The following is a 19847-nucleotide window of genomic DNA, read 5'->3' on the forward strand; positions in this document are numbered from 1 at the left end:
TAATGAATAAACTCATAAACCACTTAGATTTACAAATTTTTAGGAAATTACGGTTTGTAATTTAGATATTCATGATTTCTGTATCGATTTGAAGAAATTTATATCATTAGGTTCTTGGTAATTATACAAATTCTCAAAAGTTCATGAAATTAGGGTTTCGATTTACTTAATAAACTCATATTCGAGTTAGATTCACAAAGTTTTAGGAAATTTCAGTTTGTAATATAGATATTCATGATTTCTGTATTAATTTCAAGAAATTTAAATCATTAGGTTTTCGTTATGTATACAAATTATTAAAAGTTCATCATCCGAGGGTTTCAAATCAGTCTAAAACGATTTTGTTAATAAAATAGTTTATTCACAGATTCATCGAATACATAATGTATTAGATAGTTTAGATTTGTCGTTTTGAAATTTATCAATCGAAAAAATATAATGTTGAAAATGCATTAAATGAGATAATCGGAAATGAATAGCAGTCAAATATACCTTCTAGATTCATTTTGACGAACTTTTCGGGATGATTCACTGTGGATATTGACTGAATCGTCGCCAGAGATCCGTTTGAAATCGATGTTCGTCGGTGAAGTAAAAGATCGCTTTCAATGAGAGGGTAAAATCGATTTCACTGATATGTGAAACTGATGAACTAACGTCGTTAATTAACAGTGAGAGTTAATAAGTTTTAGGTTGACAAAAATGCCCCCTTAAGTTACGTGTTTGGTTATAATCAGCTGCACACTATTGTTTTTCATACTTTTACATCTCAAATCCAATGGCTGTTAATTTTTTGATCCAACCATCTTAATAGGTTCTTTGGTTCCTCCACTCATATTGATTCTCTATTGAACCCCTCCCTATATATATATATATATATATATATATATATATATATATATATATATATATATATATATATATATATATATATATATATATATATATATATATATATATATATATATATGGTGAGGTTCAATAGATAACCATAATTAACCAAAGAACCAATTTTTTTTTCAACTTTTAGAACTTATTCTTTATCAAAAAAAAAAACTAAAAATATAGAAATTCATAACTTTTTATCCTTTTTCCAATGATATCAAATTCGATTTTTTTACGTCAAATTCACAATGTGAATATTTGAAAATTCACAATGTGAATCCGGATTCACACGGTGAATCCGAAAAATATTTTTCACATTCACAATGTTAATATATTAATTTAGATATTTTTAGATTTTTTTTTCGAAAGAATAACCTCTAGAAATTGAAAAAAAAATTTGGTTCCTTAAAGAATCAATAATTATGGTTCTCTATTGAACTTTTCCATATATATATATATATATATATATATATATATATATATATATATATATATATATATATATATATATATACACACACACACGCTTAAACCATCTCCAACTCATCTCCATTTTTTCCCCCATAAATGGAGTAGAAAATGGAGAAATAGTGATTCATCTCCAACCCTACTTCATTTTCTACCCCATTTTTTACCCCAAAAAGTATATTCCTAGAATATTCTATTTTTTATAACTTATATATATTGTCAAATACACCCCTCTACTAATTAAACTCTATATTTATGATTAATTAATATAAATTAGTATATAACATGATATTATAAATATTAAATATTGCATTTAAATTATAATTAGTAGATAAAATAAACTAGAAATATATAAAATAAAAATGAGTGGGACTAAAATTGGCAACCAAACTTCACCTCCATTTTTGGAGATATGAATAGTATTCCCCCATATATTGGGGAATACTATACATATCTCCAAAAATGGAGGTGAAAATGGGGTAGGGTTGGAGAAGAACGAAGGAAGAAATGGAGTATGGGGGTGGGGTTGGAGATGTCCTTATATCAGATATAAGCTTGAAGTTGGCCCAGGTGATTTATCTCGTTTCGTGGTTTGACTAATGACAAAATACATTTTTAATAATATGGTTTATCATTAAAATAAGGCAAGATGGTGAATATAGCTCATCGGAGGGCCTACAACAGGTTGACTTTACAATAATACATTTAGGCATTATTTTTGATGCAGTAAACCAGACGTGTCACAAGAAGATGACCCGTCAAGATATGGTTTCTAGAGGTTGCCATATTTTCTTATCCACGTTTATTGTATTATAATAGATAATAGATATATACCACACAAAGTCATAAACTAACAGTTTAAGTGACATAAAAAATTGATGAATTAAATATAATCGTGTGCTGAGATTGCAGCTTTCTATTTATGTCTTGGCAATCTTCCAACTACCAATCACAAACGAAATGTTCTCTTTCTCCAAGAACTATTTCCTTTTCTACTTCTCATTCATTGTTTTAATAATTTTTCTCAGTGTCAAATGGATTTCAACTCGTTTAAAAACTAAGAAAAATTTGCCACCATCTCCACCAAAACTTCCGATCATCGGAAACCTCCACCAATTAGGGTTGAGCCCCTACAGGTCTCTCCGGGCCTTGTCCAGAAAACATGGTCCACTCATGTTGATGCACTTTGGCAGTGTGCCTGTGCTTGTAGCCTCCTCACCTGAAGCAGCTAAAGAGATCATGAAAACCCATGATTTAAAATTCTGTAACCGACCCAAGTTAAGAATTGTCGACATAGTTGTGTATGGCTCCAACGACATTACATTTTCTCCTTACGGAGAGTATTGGAGGCAAGTGAAGAGCATCGCGGTAGTCCATCTTCTAAATACTACACGCGTTCAGTCATTCAGAAAAACGAGGGAAGAAGAGGTGGGTCTTATGATTGACATGATCGAAAAAAGTTCTGGTTCTGTAGTGGATCTAAGTGAGTTACTTTTTAGGCTTGTGAATAACATTGTATGTAAGGCAGCTCTAGGGAGGACATACCCTGGGTCGAAGTTCGCGGACTTGTTGGAAAGGTTTGTGTGGGTTTTGGGTGCTGTTAGCCTTGGGTCCTATATCCCATGGTTGTCATGGGTAGACAAATTGAGTGGTTTAGATGAGAAAGCACATAAAGTTGCCAAAGACTTTGATGATTTTCTTGAAGGTGTTGTTGCGGAACATGTAGATAAAAGAAGAGGGATGGATGTGGATGCTCAAAGTGGTGAAGATCAAGATCTAGTTGACATCTTGTTGGATGTAAAAGGAGATAATACAACCGGATTTACTTTTCATAGAAATACCGTTAAAGCTCTCATCTTGGTAAGATTTCTTCTTTTTTCTAATTAACGAGTTATGATTAAACCTATCGACCTATTGAACTAATAGTGACCAAAATCTTTTGTTAAACGGGTTTAAACATTTGTTAAGAATTTGAACTTTTTTTATATTTTAAATTGGATGTTGCTAAATTGACACCCCTTAGACATCCTATTAACACTTTTATTAAAAGTCAACCTATAATAAACTATTTAAAATTTACTTTTTCGAAAAACAATGTAAATTCAACCAATAAAAGTATCTTGAAAACCAAATAGGGTGTCTTTATGAAAAAAAAAATGGTGTCTTTTTAGCCATAAACATCTTTATCAAAAGTCAACCAATAGTTATATATTTATAATCATCTTTTTCATAAAACAATAAAATTTCAACCAATAAAAATAACTTAAAAACTATATAGGATATCTAAATGATAAAATAGGATGTCTTTTTAGCCAACCCCTTTAAATTTTATTATGGCTTTAAAGATATAAGACATTAATTATTACTAAATTGTCATTGAGTTTATTGTTATTCCATCGAAGTCAATTTAAAATTTTTGACTATTTAAATGTAGCATTTGACTTTAGACTACAAAAAATAAAAAATGACAATTAATTTTTGCAATTAACCTCATAAGCAAAAAAAATAAAATACAAACAAAACTTGAAATAGACGGAAATAAAAGAAAATCAAACAATTGCAATTAAAGAGATGGAATAAAAGAGAATATTAGGCAAGGTTCTAAATAACGTAAGGCGTGACTTGGCGGCAATGTCAAGCCTCAAGCTTTTCCGAGCCTTGGCGAGTCACGTCGTTTGTAAGTCGTGACTTAAAGCGACAATTTTGTGTATAGTTCATATTTTTATATGTATTTTCTACTATTATTCATTTTTATACACATATATGAGTCAAAGCGGCGTTTTGGTAAAGTTTGGCGGCACATACAAGCCTTGGAGTCATGGCGCGCCATGGCGAGCTTTTTAGAACCTTGATATTAGGTGTTACGATATGCATGTCTTTCACTTTGTGGTTAAGAGAATATTATGTGTTGCGATATGTATGTCTTTCACTCTGTGGTTTGCTGATTAAGATAGGAAACCGTACCAAAAACACCACATCTTGTGTGCGGTTTAGGTGACGGATTTCCCCACACGGGGTAGATTCCCCTCTCTCTCACTCTCTTATCCTCTAATTGGGCAACCTTTTTTTCTTTTTTTATTTTTATTAAATTGTATATATACTAAAAAATTAAAAATTATATATATATATATATATATATATATATATATATATATATATATATATATATATATATATATATATAAATTTTTGGTTTTTAATTTCCAAAAAAAAGATAATAATAATGTGGCATAGAAAAAATAAAAGGTGAAAGATGGATACACCTTTAAGCCTTAAAAATTGAAATGGTAAAAACTGAATTCATCAAAATATCGATAGATATTCTACTTAAAAATATTACAATAAAATAAAAGATCATTACTTCGAAATTCAATTAAAATATGTCATGTTAACACTCCAACTCGCACAACTCTAATTAATTTCTATTACACTTTAATATCCTCTTAATATAATCGTACTAATCGCTAAAAGGTACGCAAAAGTGGTTAAATATATCATTAAAAATTCATAAAAGCACTTGTAAATTTGAAACTCTTGTAGGATGTATTTGCAGCTGGAACAGATACGACATTCACAAGTTTGGTATGGTCAATAAGTGAGCTACTTAGACATCCAAGAGTAATGGAAAAGCTAAAACAAGAAGTAACAAAAATAGCACAGGGAAGATCCATGATTCTCGAAAAGGATTTGGAGAACATGCAATATCTTAAAGCCGTCATCAAAGAGACACTACGAATGTATCCTCCAATCCCTCTACTTATTCCTCATGAATCAACAGAAGATGTCAAACTACTGGGATATGACATTCCAGCAGGCACACAAACATTGGTCAATGCTTGGGCAATAGGAAGAGATTCTACAGCATGGGAAGAACCAGAAGAGTTTAAGCCTGAGAGGTTCTTGAATAGTTCCACTAATTACAAGGGGCTTCACTTTGAGCTGCTTCCATTTGGTGGTGGGCGAAGAGGGTGCCCTGGAATTCCATTTGCTACAGTCATATTTGAGCTCGCATTAGCAAATGTGATATACAAGTTCGATTTGGCATTACCAAATGGAGTTAAAAATACGGATTTGGACATGAGAGAGAAATTCGGCATTACGCTCCATAAGGAAGCTCATTTACTTATTATGGCAACTCCTAGTTTCTAGTAGTTGCTTATATATATTTCAATGGAATATATCACAAAATATATAGCAATTGTTTCAATGGCAATAACACATGTTTCACAAGATATTCCTATACATTATGTCACTAGTTCTTTTGATGATCATATAGAACATAAGAAAATCACATATCACTCATAAGTTTTGGAGAAATTATTTTTCTATATGTTTCTTTGTCTTCTCTCTCTCTCTCTCTCTCTCTCTCTCTCTATATATATATATATATATATATATATATATATATATATATATATATATATATATATATAGGTTATTCTATTCAAAGTAACTATTGTGTTATTGTATGCATAAATGTGGGGCAATCATTTTTACTTATTTTAAGAAAATGATTAATATATATTATTGATTTAAATATAATTGAAAAATATCATCTAAATTAATTACAATGGTATTTTAGTCAATTAATATAGATTTGATATAGGGAAATTGCATATTTTAAGAGATCATAGATTCTATTAATTTTAAAAATCCAATTTTACGAATTATAATTCTTTTAATTCGGACATTCTGACAGAATATATTTATAAGTATATTCAAAAATAAAAATATTCTTGAACCATGGAGTAAAAATATTCTTGAACCTATTTCTTGATCATGACTTTAAAAACTTCTTGTTGAATAACAAATTCTTGAACAATCAATTGAAGAATAAAAACAAAAAATACATTATTTCTTATAGAATACGGGTAACAAATGTTAAGAATTACATTTATTGTTAAAGAATAAAACTAAAAAAACTTTCAAAACGGGAAAGGAAACATGAAAATCTAACAACGACACTAATACATTCTAAATGAATAATGTTGCTTAGAATCACTTTCAATTTTGTAGTCCGTTCTTCAAGCATCAACTTCTGTGAAAACAAAACCAAATTGTAGTTTAGATTCCAATAATGCATTAGCAAATGAAAAATAAAAAACTAAATTCCTTTGGAAAAATATGTGGACTTGTGAATTGCACCAAAACCAATAACCAAGAATTGTAGAACATGCATAAATCGGTGAGAAAATATTCATACTTCATTCCAACAGAATTAGAATTCATGATTCCATTTCAACAGAATTGGAATTCGTGATTCCATTCCAATCGAATTTTGAAAATATGGTTGAATTTTGAACTTTAAATCTCAAAATAGACGATATCCTCCAATAGCCACAAGCCAAAAACTCCATAAACAGTTTAGAATTGGCATATAGATTACAATAAAAGCTTCTAGATCTAATGAAAGTAAATAAAATGTCAAGAAAAAAGGAGGCGTATTTTTTGGTTATTGCTCATTATTATGAATAATGAAAAAAATGTTTTTTTTCTGTGAAGGAATCGAAAGTAGCATGGTAGAAGCAAAAATTAAAATTGTTATGCTTCCTGTTTGATTCCAAGTAAAACACACCAAAAAAAAGTTTTTCGGTTTAACTTTTGGACGTACAAACAAGGAGCAAAGAAAAAATATAAACTAAAAGGAGGAATGCAAAAGAAATTGTGATGATTCTGGCCTTACATATAAGAATAACGCCTATGCTTTGTCGAGCCTGAGACCACATTACAAACTTTGCAACAATTACACATTTACACCGCCAATGTCAAGACGAGTTAAGATCTTTGACTGTGAATGTGCCGATGAAATATTTGTAGAGAAAGAATTAGGCCGAATAGGGTTTTTTAGAGTGATGAATGAATAAGAAACAGTTGTAAATAAAAAGGGGAAGAAATTATGTTAAAAGTCAATGTAACTACCAAGATTATAGGGAGTATTTGTGGAAGTTATTAATCAAATTACTAAATTACCCTTATTTTTTTATTTAATTATTTAATTTTTTTATTTAATTTTGATTGGCCCACATTTATGCATACAATCACACAATAATTACTTTGAACACCTGAACCTCTCTCTCTCTCTCTCTCTCTCTCTCTCTCTATATATATATATATATATATATATATATATATATATATATATATATATATATATATATATATATATAGGGCTAGGTTATAATGTGGATAGACAACTATTGTGTGGACGTGTGGATAATGTTATTTTATGAAAATTACTAAGAGAATATGTTGTTTAGTAATGTGAATACGTTCAATCTCACAGAACTATTGTTATTTTAATGGATTCTCACCAATTCTAATTCATTTTTGTTCTCGTTCATCGTTTTTTATTTATTTTAATTCTTACAGAATACGACTCAATAAACATCCTGATAACATTCTGACAGAATGAGGATAATTAAAAAAAAGTGTATAACAACCTTATAGACGATTGAATTAGTGAAAATGATTAATAATTAAAATAACTATATAAGATTGAACGTATTCATATTATCAATCAACATATTTTCTTTGTAATTCTCACAGCATAGTATTATCCACACGTCCACACAATAGATGTCAATCCACATTTGAACCTAGCTCTCTCTCTCTCTCTCTCTCTCTCTCTATATATATATATATATATATATATATATATATATATATATATATATATATATATATATATATATATATTGAGAGAGAGAGATAGGTTCAGGTGTTCAATGTAATTATTGTGTGATTGTATGCATAAATGTGGGTCAATCAAAATTAAATAAAAAATTAAATAATTAAATAAAAAATAAGGGTAATTTAGTAATTTGATTAATAACTTCCACAAATACTCCCTAATCTTGGTAGTTACATTGACTTTTAACCTAATTTCTTCCCCTTTTTATTTACAGCCGTTTCTTATTCATTCATCACTCTAAAAAACCCTATTTGGCCTAATTCTTTCCCTACAAATATTTCATCGGCACCTTCAAAGTCAAAGATCTTAACTCGTCTTGACATTGGCGGTGTAAATGTGTAATTGTTGCAAAGTTTGGAATGTGGTCTCGGGCTCGACAAAGCATAGGCGTTATTCTTATATGTAAGGCTAGAATCATCACAATTTCTTTTGCATTCCTCCTTTTAGTTTATATTTTTTCTTTGCTCCTTGTTTGTACGTCCAAAAGTTAAACCGAAAAACTTTTTTTTGGTGTGTTTTACTTGGAATCAAACAGGAAGCATAACAATTTTAATTTTTCCTTTTACCATGCTAATTTCGATTCCTTCACAGGAAAAAAATCCTTTTTTTCATTATTCATAATAATGAGCAATAACCAAAAAATTACGCCTCCTTTTTCTTGACATTTTATTTACTTTCATTAGATCTAGAAGCTTTTATTGTAATCTATATGCCAATTCTAAACTGTTTATGGAGTTTTTGGCTTGTGGCTATTGGAGGATATCGTCTATTTGGAGATTTAAAGTTCAAAATTCAACCATATTTTCAAAATTCGATTGGAATGGAATCACGAATTCCAATTATGTTGAAATGAAATCATGAATTCTAATTCTGTTGGAATGCAGTATGGATATTTTCTCACTGATTTATGCATGTTCTACAATTCTTGGTTATTGGTTTTGGTGCAATTCACAAGTCCACATATTTTTCCAAAGGAATTTAGTTTTTTAGTTTTCATTTGCTAATGCATTATTGGAATCTAAACTACAATTTAGTTTTGTTTTCACAGAAGTTGATGCTTGAAAAACGGACCACAAAATTGAAAGTGATTCTAAGCAACATTATTCATTTAGAATGTATTAGTGTCGTTGTTAGATTTTCATGTTTTCTTTCCCGTTTTGAAACTTTTTTTAGTTTTATTCTTTAACAATAAATGTAATTCTTAACAATTGTTACCCGTATTCTAGAAGAAATAATGTATTTTTTGTTTTTATTCTTCAATTGATTGTTCAAGAATTTGTTATTCAACAAGAAGTTTTTAAAGTCATGATCAAGAAATAGGTTCAAGAATATTTTTACTCCATGGTTCAAGAATATTTTTATTTTTTAATATACTTATAAACATATTCTGTCAGAATGTCCGAATTAAAAGAATTATAATTCGTAAAATTGGATTTTTAAAATTAATAGAATCTATGATCCCTTAAAATATGCAATTTCCCTATATTAAATCTATATTAATTGACTAAAATATCATTGTAATTAAATTAGTTGGTATTTTTCAATTATATTTAATTCAATAATATATATTAATCACTTTCTTAAAATAAGTAAAATTGATTGGCCCACATTTGTGCATACAATAACACAATAATTACTTTAAATTGAATAACCTAAGCCTATATATATATATATATATATATATATATATATATATATATAGGTAGGTTCAAATGTTTAAAGTAATTATTGTGTTATTGTATGCATAAATGTGGGCCAATCATAATTAAATAAAAATTTAAATAATTAAATAAATAAACAAGGGTATTTTAGTAATTTGATAAATAGCTTCCACAAATAGTCCCTGTAATCACGCTAACATTCACTTGTAACCTAATTTTTTTTTTATATACAGCAGGTCATCGTCTTCATCGTCTTCCACAAATCGTCTTCATCCCTCCATTCACAATTGAGCTAGCCTTCCCTCCCTGATACTTCCGATCATTGTGGCCATTCTCTGCTTCCATTCACAAATCGGGTGTTGCATAATTTAGAATTTTTGATTTTGATGGTGATATTCTGATAAAATCATGAGAAATTTGTGTTTTTATGATTTCATCTCAGAAGAAGAATCAAAGCTAAATTCTCGAGGTTTATATTCCGTGAATGATGTTTCTCCTTTCGATTCTTTGTTATCTGCAGAATTCGTCATCTGGGTTGGCGTGGAAACTCTCATTGATTGTGATCTTAAGTCAAGAATCCCAACAGAAGGTTTTGTAAAATGTGAAGTTTCATCTGGTATTTTCTCCGATCTCATTGATTTTGAACGCCAATTCAATGGAATTTGAGAGTTGGAATCAGAATCTGAATTGGAATCAGAAATAGTTTCTCTGAATTTCTCCTCTAACTTGATTGGAACCAAACCCCTAAACTTTCCCTTTTTTATTTCATCCCCAAAAGTTGAAGAAGAATCTTGAAGTACTGATTTCACAGTAGCAGAATCCAAACTTTTAGAACCAAGATTTTTTTTTGATTGTTCTGCGTTTACTTAATTGCTTAAGAACAAAGTTTTTGTCATCAATAACAACCATGGATTCCCTTATAAAATTCTGATTTAGCTTCTTCCTATCTGATTTAGCTTCTTCCTATCGTATGGACCCTTAATTTGCAAAGGTTTGATCATCTACATAGCTTGTCTTTTTTCTGATTCTTTTGACAGGAAATGATTAATTTGCTTTTCATTCGATTTTTTTCCTGATTTAACACTTCATTTATGTGGACAATGCAGGATCTTGACAAGGTTGAATTCTGAAAAGGTATCAAGTATGTTTATGTAGATGATTTCAATGGATGATATTGGTGAGATTCCAATTATATTGGAATGGAATCACGAATTCCAATTCTATTGGAATGGAATGACGAATTCCAATTCTGTTGGAATCACAGAAGTTGATGCTTGAAGAACAGACCATAAAATTGAAACGGACCACATTATTCTTTTAGAATGTATTAGTCGTTGTTAGATTTTAATGTTTTCTTTCCCGTTTTGATTGTTTTTTAGTTTTATTCTTTAACAATAAATGTAATTCTTAACAATTGTTACCCGTATTCTATAAGAAATAATGTATTTTTTGCTTTTATTCTTCAATTGATTGTTCAATAATTTGTTTTCTACTAGAAGTTTTTAAATTCATGATCAAGAAATAGGTTCAAGAATATTTTTATTATTTATGGTTCAACAATATTTTTATTTTTGAATATACTCATAAACATATTCTGTCAATATGTCCGAATTAAAAGAATTATAATTCGTAAAATCGGATTTTTAAAATTAATAGAATCTATGATCCCTTAAAAAATGCAATTTTCCTTTATTAAATCTATATTAATTGACTAAATTACCCTTGTAATTAATTAAGATGATATTTTCAATTATATTTAATTCAATAATATATATTAATCATTTTCTTAAAATAAGTAAATTTGATTGGCCCACATTTATGCATACAATAACACAATAATTAGTTTGAATAGAATAACCTAAGCCTATATATATATATATATATATATATATATATATATATATATATATATATATATATATATATATATATATATATATATATATATATATATATATATATATGTTCAAATTAAATGTCGCCATGTACGTGTCCGCAACGACAAGTCATCACCATAGGCTTCGTTGATGCAACTTTGTCGCAATAGATACCCTTTTAGAGATGACATAACGTTGTTGCAGGTTCGTGGTATTAGACATTCAAATACGACGTGTGTGTGTGAAAAACTTATCTCTTCATGATTTTGATGTCAAAGATTTGGGATTTTTTTATGGCTCAACAATAGGTAGGAGAGGGCTTCATTATGGGACTCATGGGTTGATAACCCAATGTAATGTAGCTTGTAATTCCAGCTTTTCCTATTCTTTTTAAATAAAGTTTTGTTGTTAAACAAATTGACCAAAAATGAACTAGTTTATGATGTTGAACTTCTTCACATATTCATACCATATATAAATTTTTGTTTATATTTTGTTTTTAAGATATTTTAACTATTAAAAAACCTTTTATAAACTTTATTTTGACTATTAATTGACTATGATCGTACCCTAATGTCCAAATTCATGGCGGAAATTTCCATGGGAAAATGATGTTTTTCTAGCAGTGATAACCATATGAAACCATTTAGATGTACAATGAATTGAAATGATTACAATACTAGAAAAAAATATCACGGCTAGCCTTAGATAAGACGGAATTAAGTACTTATATCACTAAAATATACACAAACTTATTCAACGGATTAATTAGGGATTTCTTCATGGGAATTTTTCACCATATAGCCCATTTTCTCCTTGTGTTATTGTAACACAAGTGGACGGAGGAACACAAAAGAAGGATAACGCTCGTACAGATGCAATCCTCATGCTAACCGTGAACTACTGTGACATATGGAGTTGCTACCACCAGTAAAGGCAATTTCTTATGAATTGTGATCCCAACAGTCTCACTCATGTCCAAATCCTCCTCTTTTTGTACACCAGGCAATTGGAAGTCAAAACTATACACCAAACTAGCTAACACCAGCTCATTAACACTCATCGCAAACTGGATCCCAGGGCATTTCCTCCTACCAGCGCCAAAATAAGAGCTTTAACAGTATCTCGATCAAGAACGAAACTGGCGTCCTTTTCATTCTGAATTTCAAGTAAAATGTCCACAAAATCTTTGTTCTCGTCATCGCCACCAACATCAGATGTTTGTCTCTTCCGGTCAACATGCTCCTCGATCACACTTTCTAGAAACTCATCAAATTCGGCAGCAATTTTCGCTGCTTTAGCAGCATATTCATTCAAACGATCCACCCATGACAACCATGGGATGTAATCTCCAACACTGAAAACACCCAATAACTCTACAAACTGAGCAAATAGCTCTTTGAACTTCTCTCCACCGTGCCTCCGCCCCAATGCTGATCTACAAATCACTCCATTCGTAAGTGAAATCAATAACTTACTCATATCAACCACCGGAGAAGAAGAACAACTGATCCCTCTGATTTTCTCAACGAGCAGATCCGTATCTTCTTCCCTCATCCGACGGAATGATTGAACTCTTTTTTGACTTAGAAGCTGAAGCACAGCAATGCTTTTGATCTGTCTCCAATACTGTCCGTAATCTGCAAAAGCAATGTCCCTAGCATTGTATGAAAGTATTCTTGGCACGCTTGATTTGGCTCGATTAGCGAAGATTAAATCATGGGTTTTCATGATTTCTCGAGATGCGTCAGCAGAGGAGGCCACAACCACCGGCACACGACCAAAATGTAGCAACATGAGAGGGCCATGTTTCTTGGCTAAAGCTTGGAGGGAACGATGGGGGCTTGAACCTAGTTGGTGGAGGTTTCCGATGATTGGAAGCTTCGATGGAGAAGGTGGTAAGTTTTTTAGGGGTTTTGACGGAAAGAAATACCATTTTGAAAGAATGGAGACCACCAAAATGAACAATGGAAGAAGAATTAAGGAAGACTGAGAGCTGATCAAAGATGAACAACAACATTATTGTTAATTGTTCAGATATGATATAGCATGCATGCTAGCAGAAGGTTCATAGAAGATGTATATATAAGCCAAACTTTGGAAGGAGATGACAAACAAGTGCATGTACCAGCTGTAATAGAAAAGTGTTGTGGTGTGTATAACCGATAAAACAAAAACAAGAAACCCTAATTTTATAATTCAAAGTTTATACTTAAACATAATTAAGAAGTAAACAAATAATTGAAAGCACGTTATGACTTACTTAATCTTATCGAAATTATTCTAAACTCCAAATTATTGAAGCATATATATATGTAGTTTGATGTATTTAAGGTCAACCATTTAAAATATTAATACTAAATTACAAAAACAACCGTGTAATTATTCAAACGTTATGGTTTCGGTCCATGATTTGCTTTGTTGCATGTCCTTCGTTGTTTTTTTTTTTAACAATTCTAGTCCTTGATGTCTTATATGTTTGGCAACCAAATTATTTAGAGTTTTTAGTAGCTTGAATTATTAGCTTTTTATAGGGAATGACATAAATGTCCTACGAAATTTTTATGGTTGGTCCATTTAGTACTTCAAATATTTTTGTTGTTATAAGGGGTTATAAGGTAGAAACCAATATGCCTTTTTAGTCATCATAACTTATTTTAGCTGGTTTCATTATCACGTCAACAATTTTTACCACATCAGCCATTGGAAAGTCAACATAATATTTTGAAAATTTCTTTGTTACCAGAAAAACATTAAAAGCACCTCATCCACTTTCGGATGTGGCTCCAAATCCGGAGACCAATACGACTCTAAATACTTCCAGTGACAAGAGGACGAACAATGGCTTGTTGTCGCTAAAATATACGATGTGGAGTCTCCTCGTCGGAAAATATACAACTCCTCTGTCTCCAGTGGTGATATAAACGATGACTGTTTCCCGCTGTCGTTCCTCCGGTAGACAAAAAGAAAAGGCGTCAAGGTAGAAGAGCGAAGGTAAATAGATTAAGAAACATTAGCACATCCTCTGGTGATAGTGGCCTTTTTAGCAGCGAGTATAGCGTCCATGAAGGATGCGAAGACAAAGCTCTTCACGGCGGAGACGACAATGAAGTGGAAGATGAAACTGAAACCCTAATTTCCTCTTCTGAACGGATTTGTCAACAAATTTCAACCGTCAACTAGAAACCATACGTGAGTGCGCACCAATTTCACTATTGCATCGCTACAAATTCAGCAAAAAGCGAACTACATCATCGAAACACAACAGTCGAGGCCATGGAAACAATGGCAGAGGAGGAATGATGATGATGTGTAAAGGCAGTTCCGGGCGCCTGAATGGGGATCCCCGACAAGGTTTCCGGTTTTTAAAAAGCTTATACCTTGTAAAATGGAGGGGAAGATGAAGGAGAGCTTCCCATTAGTGAAGAGATCGGAGGATCCATTCAAAGATTTCAAGAGATCGATGATAGAGATGATAATGGAGAAGAAGATGTTTGAGGAGACTGATCTCGAGCAACTTTTACAATGTTTCTTGTTGTTGAATTCAAGATTTCACCATGGTGTGATTGTGGAAGCTTTCTCGGAGATCTGGGACACCATGTATGGTGATGATTGAACTTGATGTAGATTTATTACCAAACTCAAAGTCAACAAATTCAATTGTAAGCTCCAATTTTTGGGTATTTAAAGATCAAATGGAAGATTATTTATTTCATACTTGGGTCAAGGGAAGTGGGGTCTTAAGAAATGCGTATGTGGCAAGGGGTAACCGATTTATCGCTTTAATTCTTCCAAAGGGACCCAATAGACCTGGCAAAAACGAGTTTATGCCCTCATAAAGCAACGAAAATGCTTGGGCGTGTTTGGTTGGAAGGAAGGGAATGGAATTCGAGGGAAAATGATTTCAATTCCCTCGAATTCATGTGTTTAGTTGTACTTAGAGGGGAAAATGGATTCCTAAATAAAATAAACTTTCCACCGTATGGAGGAAATTGGATTCCTTCCAAAGTTGAATGTAAATCTTTCCTTTCTCATCAAGGAAAGTGGCAGATTATAAAAATATCCTCTTTACTTATCAGAAAACCAACACTCACCACTACTACAATCGACCACCAACCGCCACCAACACTACCACCAGCCACTATCACCATTGCCACCAATAGTCGTCGCCACCACCAACACTACCATCACCCGCCACCAACAGCCACCACCACCGGTACCATCGTCGCCACCATCACTACCATCACCCACCACCATTACCATTGTATCCACCACCAACACCTCCACCGCCACCACCGCTACCGCCGCTACAACCACCACTATCTGCGTCGCCTCCACCATCACCCACCACTACCACCACCGCCACCAACACCACAGTCATTGTCACCACCACTGCCTCCATCACCGCCACCACCACCGCTGCCATTGTCGAGATTTAACTATTTTATAATTTATATAATGTATTTTTACATATAAGTTAGAAAATAAAGTAAAATTAAGTGAAACAGACAAAAAATGTAATTTTGTCATTTTATATATGGATTTCAATTCTATTTCCCGCTAACTAAACAGAATCTGAAAATAATTCTATTTATATTTCCTGCCAACCAAACATATATGATATGAAATTGGATTCAAATTATCGACAGATTCCTTTTCCAATTCCAATTCCATTCTCTTTATAAACATTCTACGAACCAAACAGTTGTTAAGGACTAAATAGATCAATCCTAGAAACTTCGTAGGACATTTATGTCATTTCTTTTTTTATATAAAAGTTAAATTATAAGAGGTTTTGTTTGCAAATGTGTTTAAATTTTTTAATTTAGAATAAAAATCTTATAATACAAAAGATATCACTACAAGAAATGTGATCATTAGTGGCGACAAGGGTGGTCGCTAAAGAGTGCGGTTGTTGCTGCTAAAGCTATTAGCGGCGACCTGTCGCCGCAAAAAAGGTCGTCATTGTTGCTTCGTCGCAAATGCACAATCTGTCTCCACTAATACTATGTCACCGCTAATACCTACCTGTCGCTGTTAATGCTTTGCAACAAGATCGACGGATAGGGTGTAATCTCAGACTTTTACGCAAATCGTGGTCATAGAGTATTAACGGCGACGCCTTTAGCGTTGACATCCACTGTTAGCGGCGACAACCAACGCGAATGTTGGTTGTTGCCGCTAATAGTGGTTGTCGCCGCCAAACGCGTCACCGGTAATGCTCATATTTCTTGTAGTGTATTTAATAGATCATTTAAAGAAAAATCCAAACGCTTGCTATAACAAAATCATAGGTTGTTTTTTAAAAATCAAGTAATGATTGTGTTTTGTGTAATTTATATTTTTTGAAAATTTTAGAACTATTTTTGTCTATCAGTTATATCTATATAAATAAAAATTGCTATTTAAGCTCTCAAAGAGTTATATCTATGGATGTACGTTGTATGATAATAACTAAGATGTATTAACCAAAGGGCTTCTAGCCCAGCGGTATCCGGTGTTGCCCTCCCTCCTTGAGGTTGATGGTTCAGGTCTCGTCGTGGACATAGGTGAATTTAAGGTGTAGTTTAGGAGTAAGTTAGATTTGTCGTTTAAAAAAAAAAAAAAAAAAAAAAAAAAAAACTAAGATGTATTATTTTAAACAAACAAATAAATAAATAAAACCGAAGGTATATATACAAACAATGTTAATTTTCAACTAGATGATTTTGGCCACTTCGTGCTTGTTATCGATAGAAAGGATTACATAGTAATTTATGGACAATTTGTTTGCGGAATGTGATGGCTTCACTATTGATTTTGTGCAAAATATTAATTTTCTAGCAAAGAGTAAACTATAGAATGCAGTTTATCAACGACTTAAGATGAAAAAAAAAGCCAATTCTTACTGTTACAATGAAACATATCTTAAGCATCCATGAATAAATGTAGGCATTAGGTGGTAAAATAGATCATGTTGCAGACCTCAAGTTTGGAATTGGGAGTGATCTCACATTAAGAGTCTCAAAAAAATAATCAGCATGAGTAAATGTTGCAGATATTTAAAAAAACGTGTGAGCATGATCCATAAAGAGTGATTCAAGTAATTTAATAGATGTTTCACAGTCCTCCACTGATAATTTTGAAAGCTAAACATCAATCACATTAGATAAAAAGTAAAAATAAAACAAATAGGCCTCTATTAACTATAAATAACAGTTACCATAGTTCCAAGTTAACTGAATTTTCCTTGAGAAAAAGTAATTATTGAAATAAAAATAGAATTACCAAACCACCACTAGTGGTATAGACGTAGTTATCTGTTTTTGATTATTTGGAATATAGCAATAATCATTTCAAAACGCCCCTATGATAATGTATTGGTTCCCACAAAAAGTTGCAAACAGTCAATAAAGCCTGCAAAATAATCACAAAACATGTAGGTGATCTCATTTTATGAACCAATAAATCTCTTACTGCACTAATGGAAGGAATTCAATACGGAATTCGAAGACTTCACCTTTACTAATGTCGGATGCTGCTTCCAAAAGTTTGGTTGTTCTTGTTTTATGTGAATAGAGCATTAGTGTGCAGTATCTCAGATACTATGGGTTCCTAAAAAATAGAGCATTAGATTATTTATCCGAGTAGTTTTTTTGGAACCACTCATCAATACTCTGGGTTCCTAGAAAAGTAGATAAAACTTACATTGATTGTATGTCTTCCAAAAGCGGGCCAGATCATCAGGTGTGATAAGGTTCATGAGATAGAACATGTGGATGCCATGAAAATTCTTGGAATGTATGGCCCCTTCCTCCTCTAATGTGTTTGAGCTTATGTTTGAACAATGAGGAATCTTTTCCAGTTTGTAATAACTGCATTGATAGAAATAATTTTTTTATTAAAACCATGATGCAACAAAATTTTCTATATTAACCATCTGGCCACTAGTTCACCCCCAAAACTTTTATCTTGATTATTGTCATAATCTAGACTTAGTATAGCTGATGTCCACTGCACCATGCAATCACATCTCATTACGTATAACAACCTGAAGAGAAAATATATGAAAAAGAATGATAGAGCTATTAAGTAATAGAATGCTAGAAACTTCATATCTTATCATTCTCATGCTTAAATCATAAGAACTTGATACATGAGACCAATATTGTAAGCATCATTCGGGTTATTGTTATAAAGAAAGCAAAAAAGGAAAAAAAAATAGTGATGTCATTACCTGGGAAGTGAATTAACTTAAGATGTGTCGAATACCCCCTTCTTGAACCCATAAAATGAATCCAAAAGAAGCTTTATTTTCGGCTTCAACATCAACAACACATAACATCATAAGGCACCACTTTATGATCACACCAGATATTGTCCTCAGAACACGGCTTTCATTGACTTTCTTCTTTGTCAATGGAGTTTCATCTCCCACTTTATCAAGAGTGGATACAACAATTTTTTATTTTAATTCCATTTAAAAAGTCAGTTTACGGAAAATAAAGAAAATGGATGGATGTTTCAAGAAATGTGTCTGATTAAAAAAACACGAACCATTGTGGGACCCAATGCATTACCGTTGTTCAGGTGGTTTTGCTTTTTCTTCTTTTGAGTTTTCATCAACTGTAATAAAATATAAATTAATATAATATTATAATTTCAAACCAATCGGTTAAATTAATATATTTTCATAAAATTATGTATACCTCCATCCACAGGCCGGGTAACTCTTACCTAGATATTAAAGATTTTGTTTTGTCAATAACAGGATTCAAATAGATGTAAGTTCCAACAGTGGAGCCGATTTGAAGTATTCCTGCATTTAGAAGTCAATTTAACGTGGATGTTAGACAGTTAGAAAATATGTTAGGAAATTGATCTAAGAAAGTGAAAAAAAATTTGGAAATAATATGTTACCTCGGATCAATCTTTAAGTTCTACTTTTATAGCAGTGGACTCCTTCAGCTTTTAAGTGTCTGATACACTGTTAATTTTTGCAATGTAATATGAAAAGCAACGTATTTAATACAAATGTTAAAGAATAGAAGCTGTAAACTTTTTAGGGAGGGGTACCTGTTAGGATGTAATTATTGTAGTCATTTTGTAATTATAAAAAGAACAAATTACTGAAATCGTCCCTATGGTTTGTCAAAAATCACGTGTTTGGTCCCTATCTTTTTTTTTGCACTCGGACCGTCCTCAGATTTTGATTTTGTTACGGTGTAAGTCCCTGCCCTATAAGAAATGACTATAATACCCTTGTTATTTTTTTTTTCAGCTTTT

General features: G+C 31.7%; 1 protein-coding gene, 1 long non-coding RNA gene and 2 pseudogenes across 2 annotated transcripts; 3 read left to right on the forward strand and 1 right to left on the reverse strand.

The window, feature by feature from the left end:
- Positions 1–2258: 2258 nt before the first annotated feature.
- LOC145126805 (cytochrome P450 Tp4149-like) lies at positions 2259–5681 on the forward strand. Its single transcript, XM_079062116.1, has 2 exons — positions 2259–3213; positions 4894–5681. The coding sequence occupies exons 1-2, from the start codon at positions 2314–2316 to the stop codon at positions 5500–5502; spliced, it is 1509 nt and encodes a 502-aa protein (XP_078918242.1). The 5' UTR covers positions 2259–2313; the 3' UTR covers positions 5503–5681.
- A 4202-nt stretch (positions 5682–9883) lies between these two features.
- Positions 9884–11171, forward strand: LOC145104672 (uncharacterized). Its single transcript, XR_013707142.1, has 2 exons — positions 9884–10696; positions 10812–11171. It is a non-coding gene; the product is annotated as an uncharacterized LOC145104672 (long non-coding RNA).
- Positions 11172–12359: 1188 nt separating this feature from the next.
- LOC145113818 (cytochrome P450 736A117 pseudogene) lies at positions 12360–13595 on the reverse strand (annotated as a pseudogene).
- A 533-nt stretch (positions 13596–14128) lies between these two features.
- Positions 14129–15198, forward strand: LOC145113826 (uncharacterized; annotated as a pseudogene).
- Positions 15199–19847: the final 4649 nt, after the last annotated feature.

This window comes from Lactuca virosa, chromosome 1, assembly GCF_052849685.1.
Source record: "Lactuca virosa cultivar CGN04683 chromosome 1, Lactuca_virosa_CGN04683_v6, whole genome shotgun sequence".
In the NCBI taxonomy this organism is placed as follows: Eukaryota; Viridiplantae; Streptophyta; class Magnoliopsida; order Asterales; family Asteraceae; genus Lactuca; species Lactuca virosa.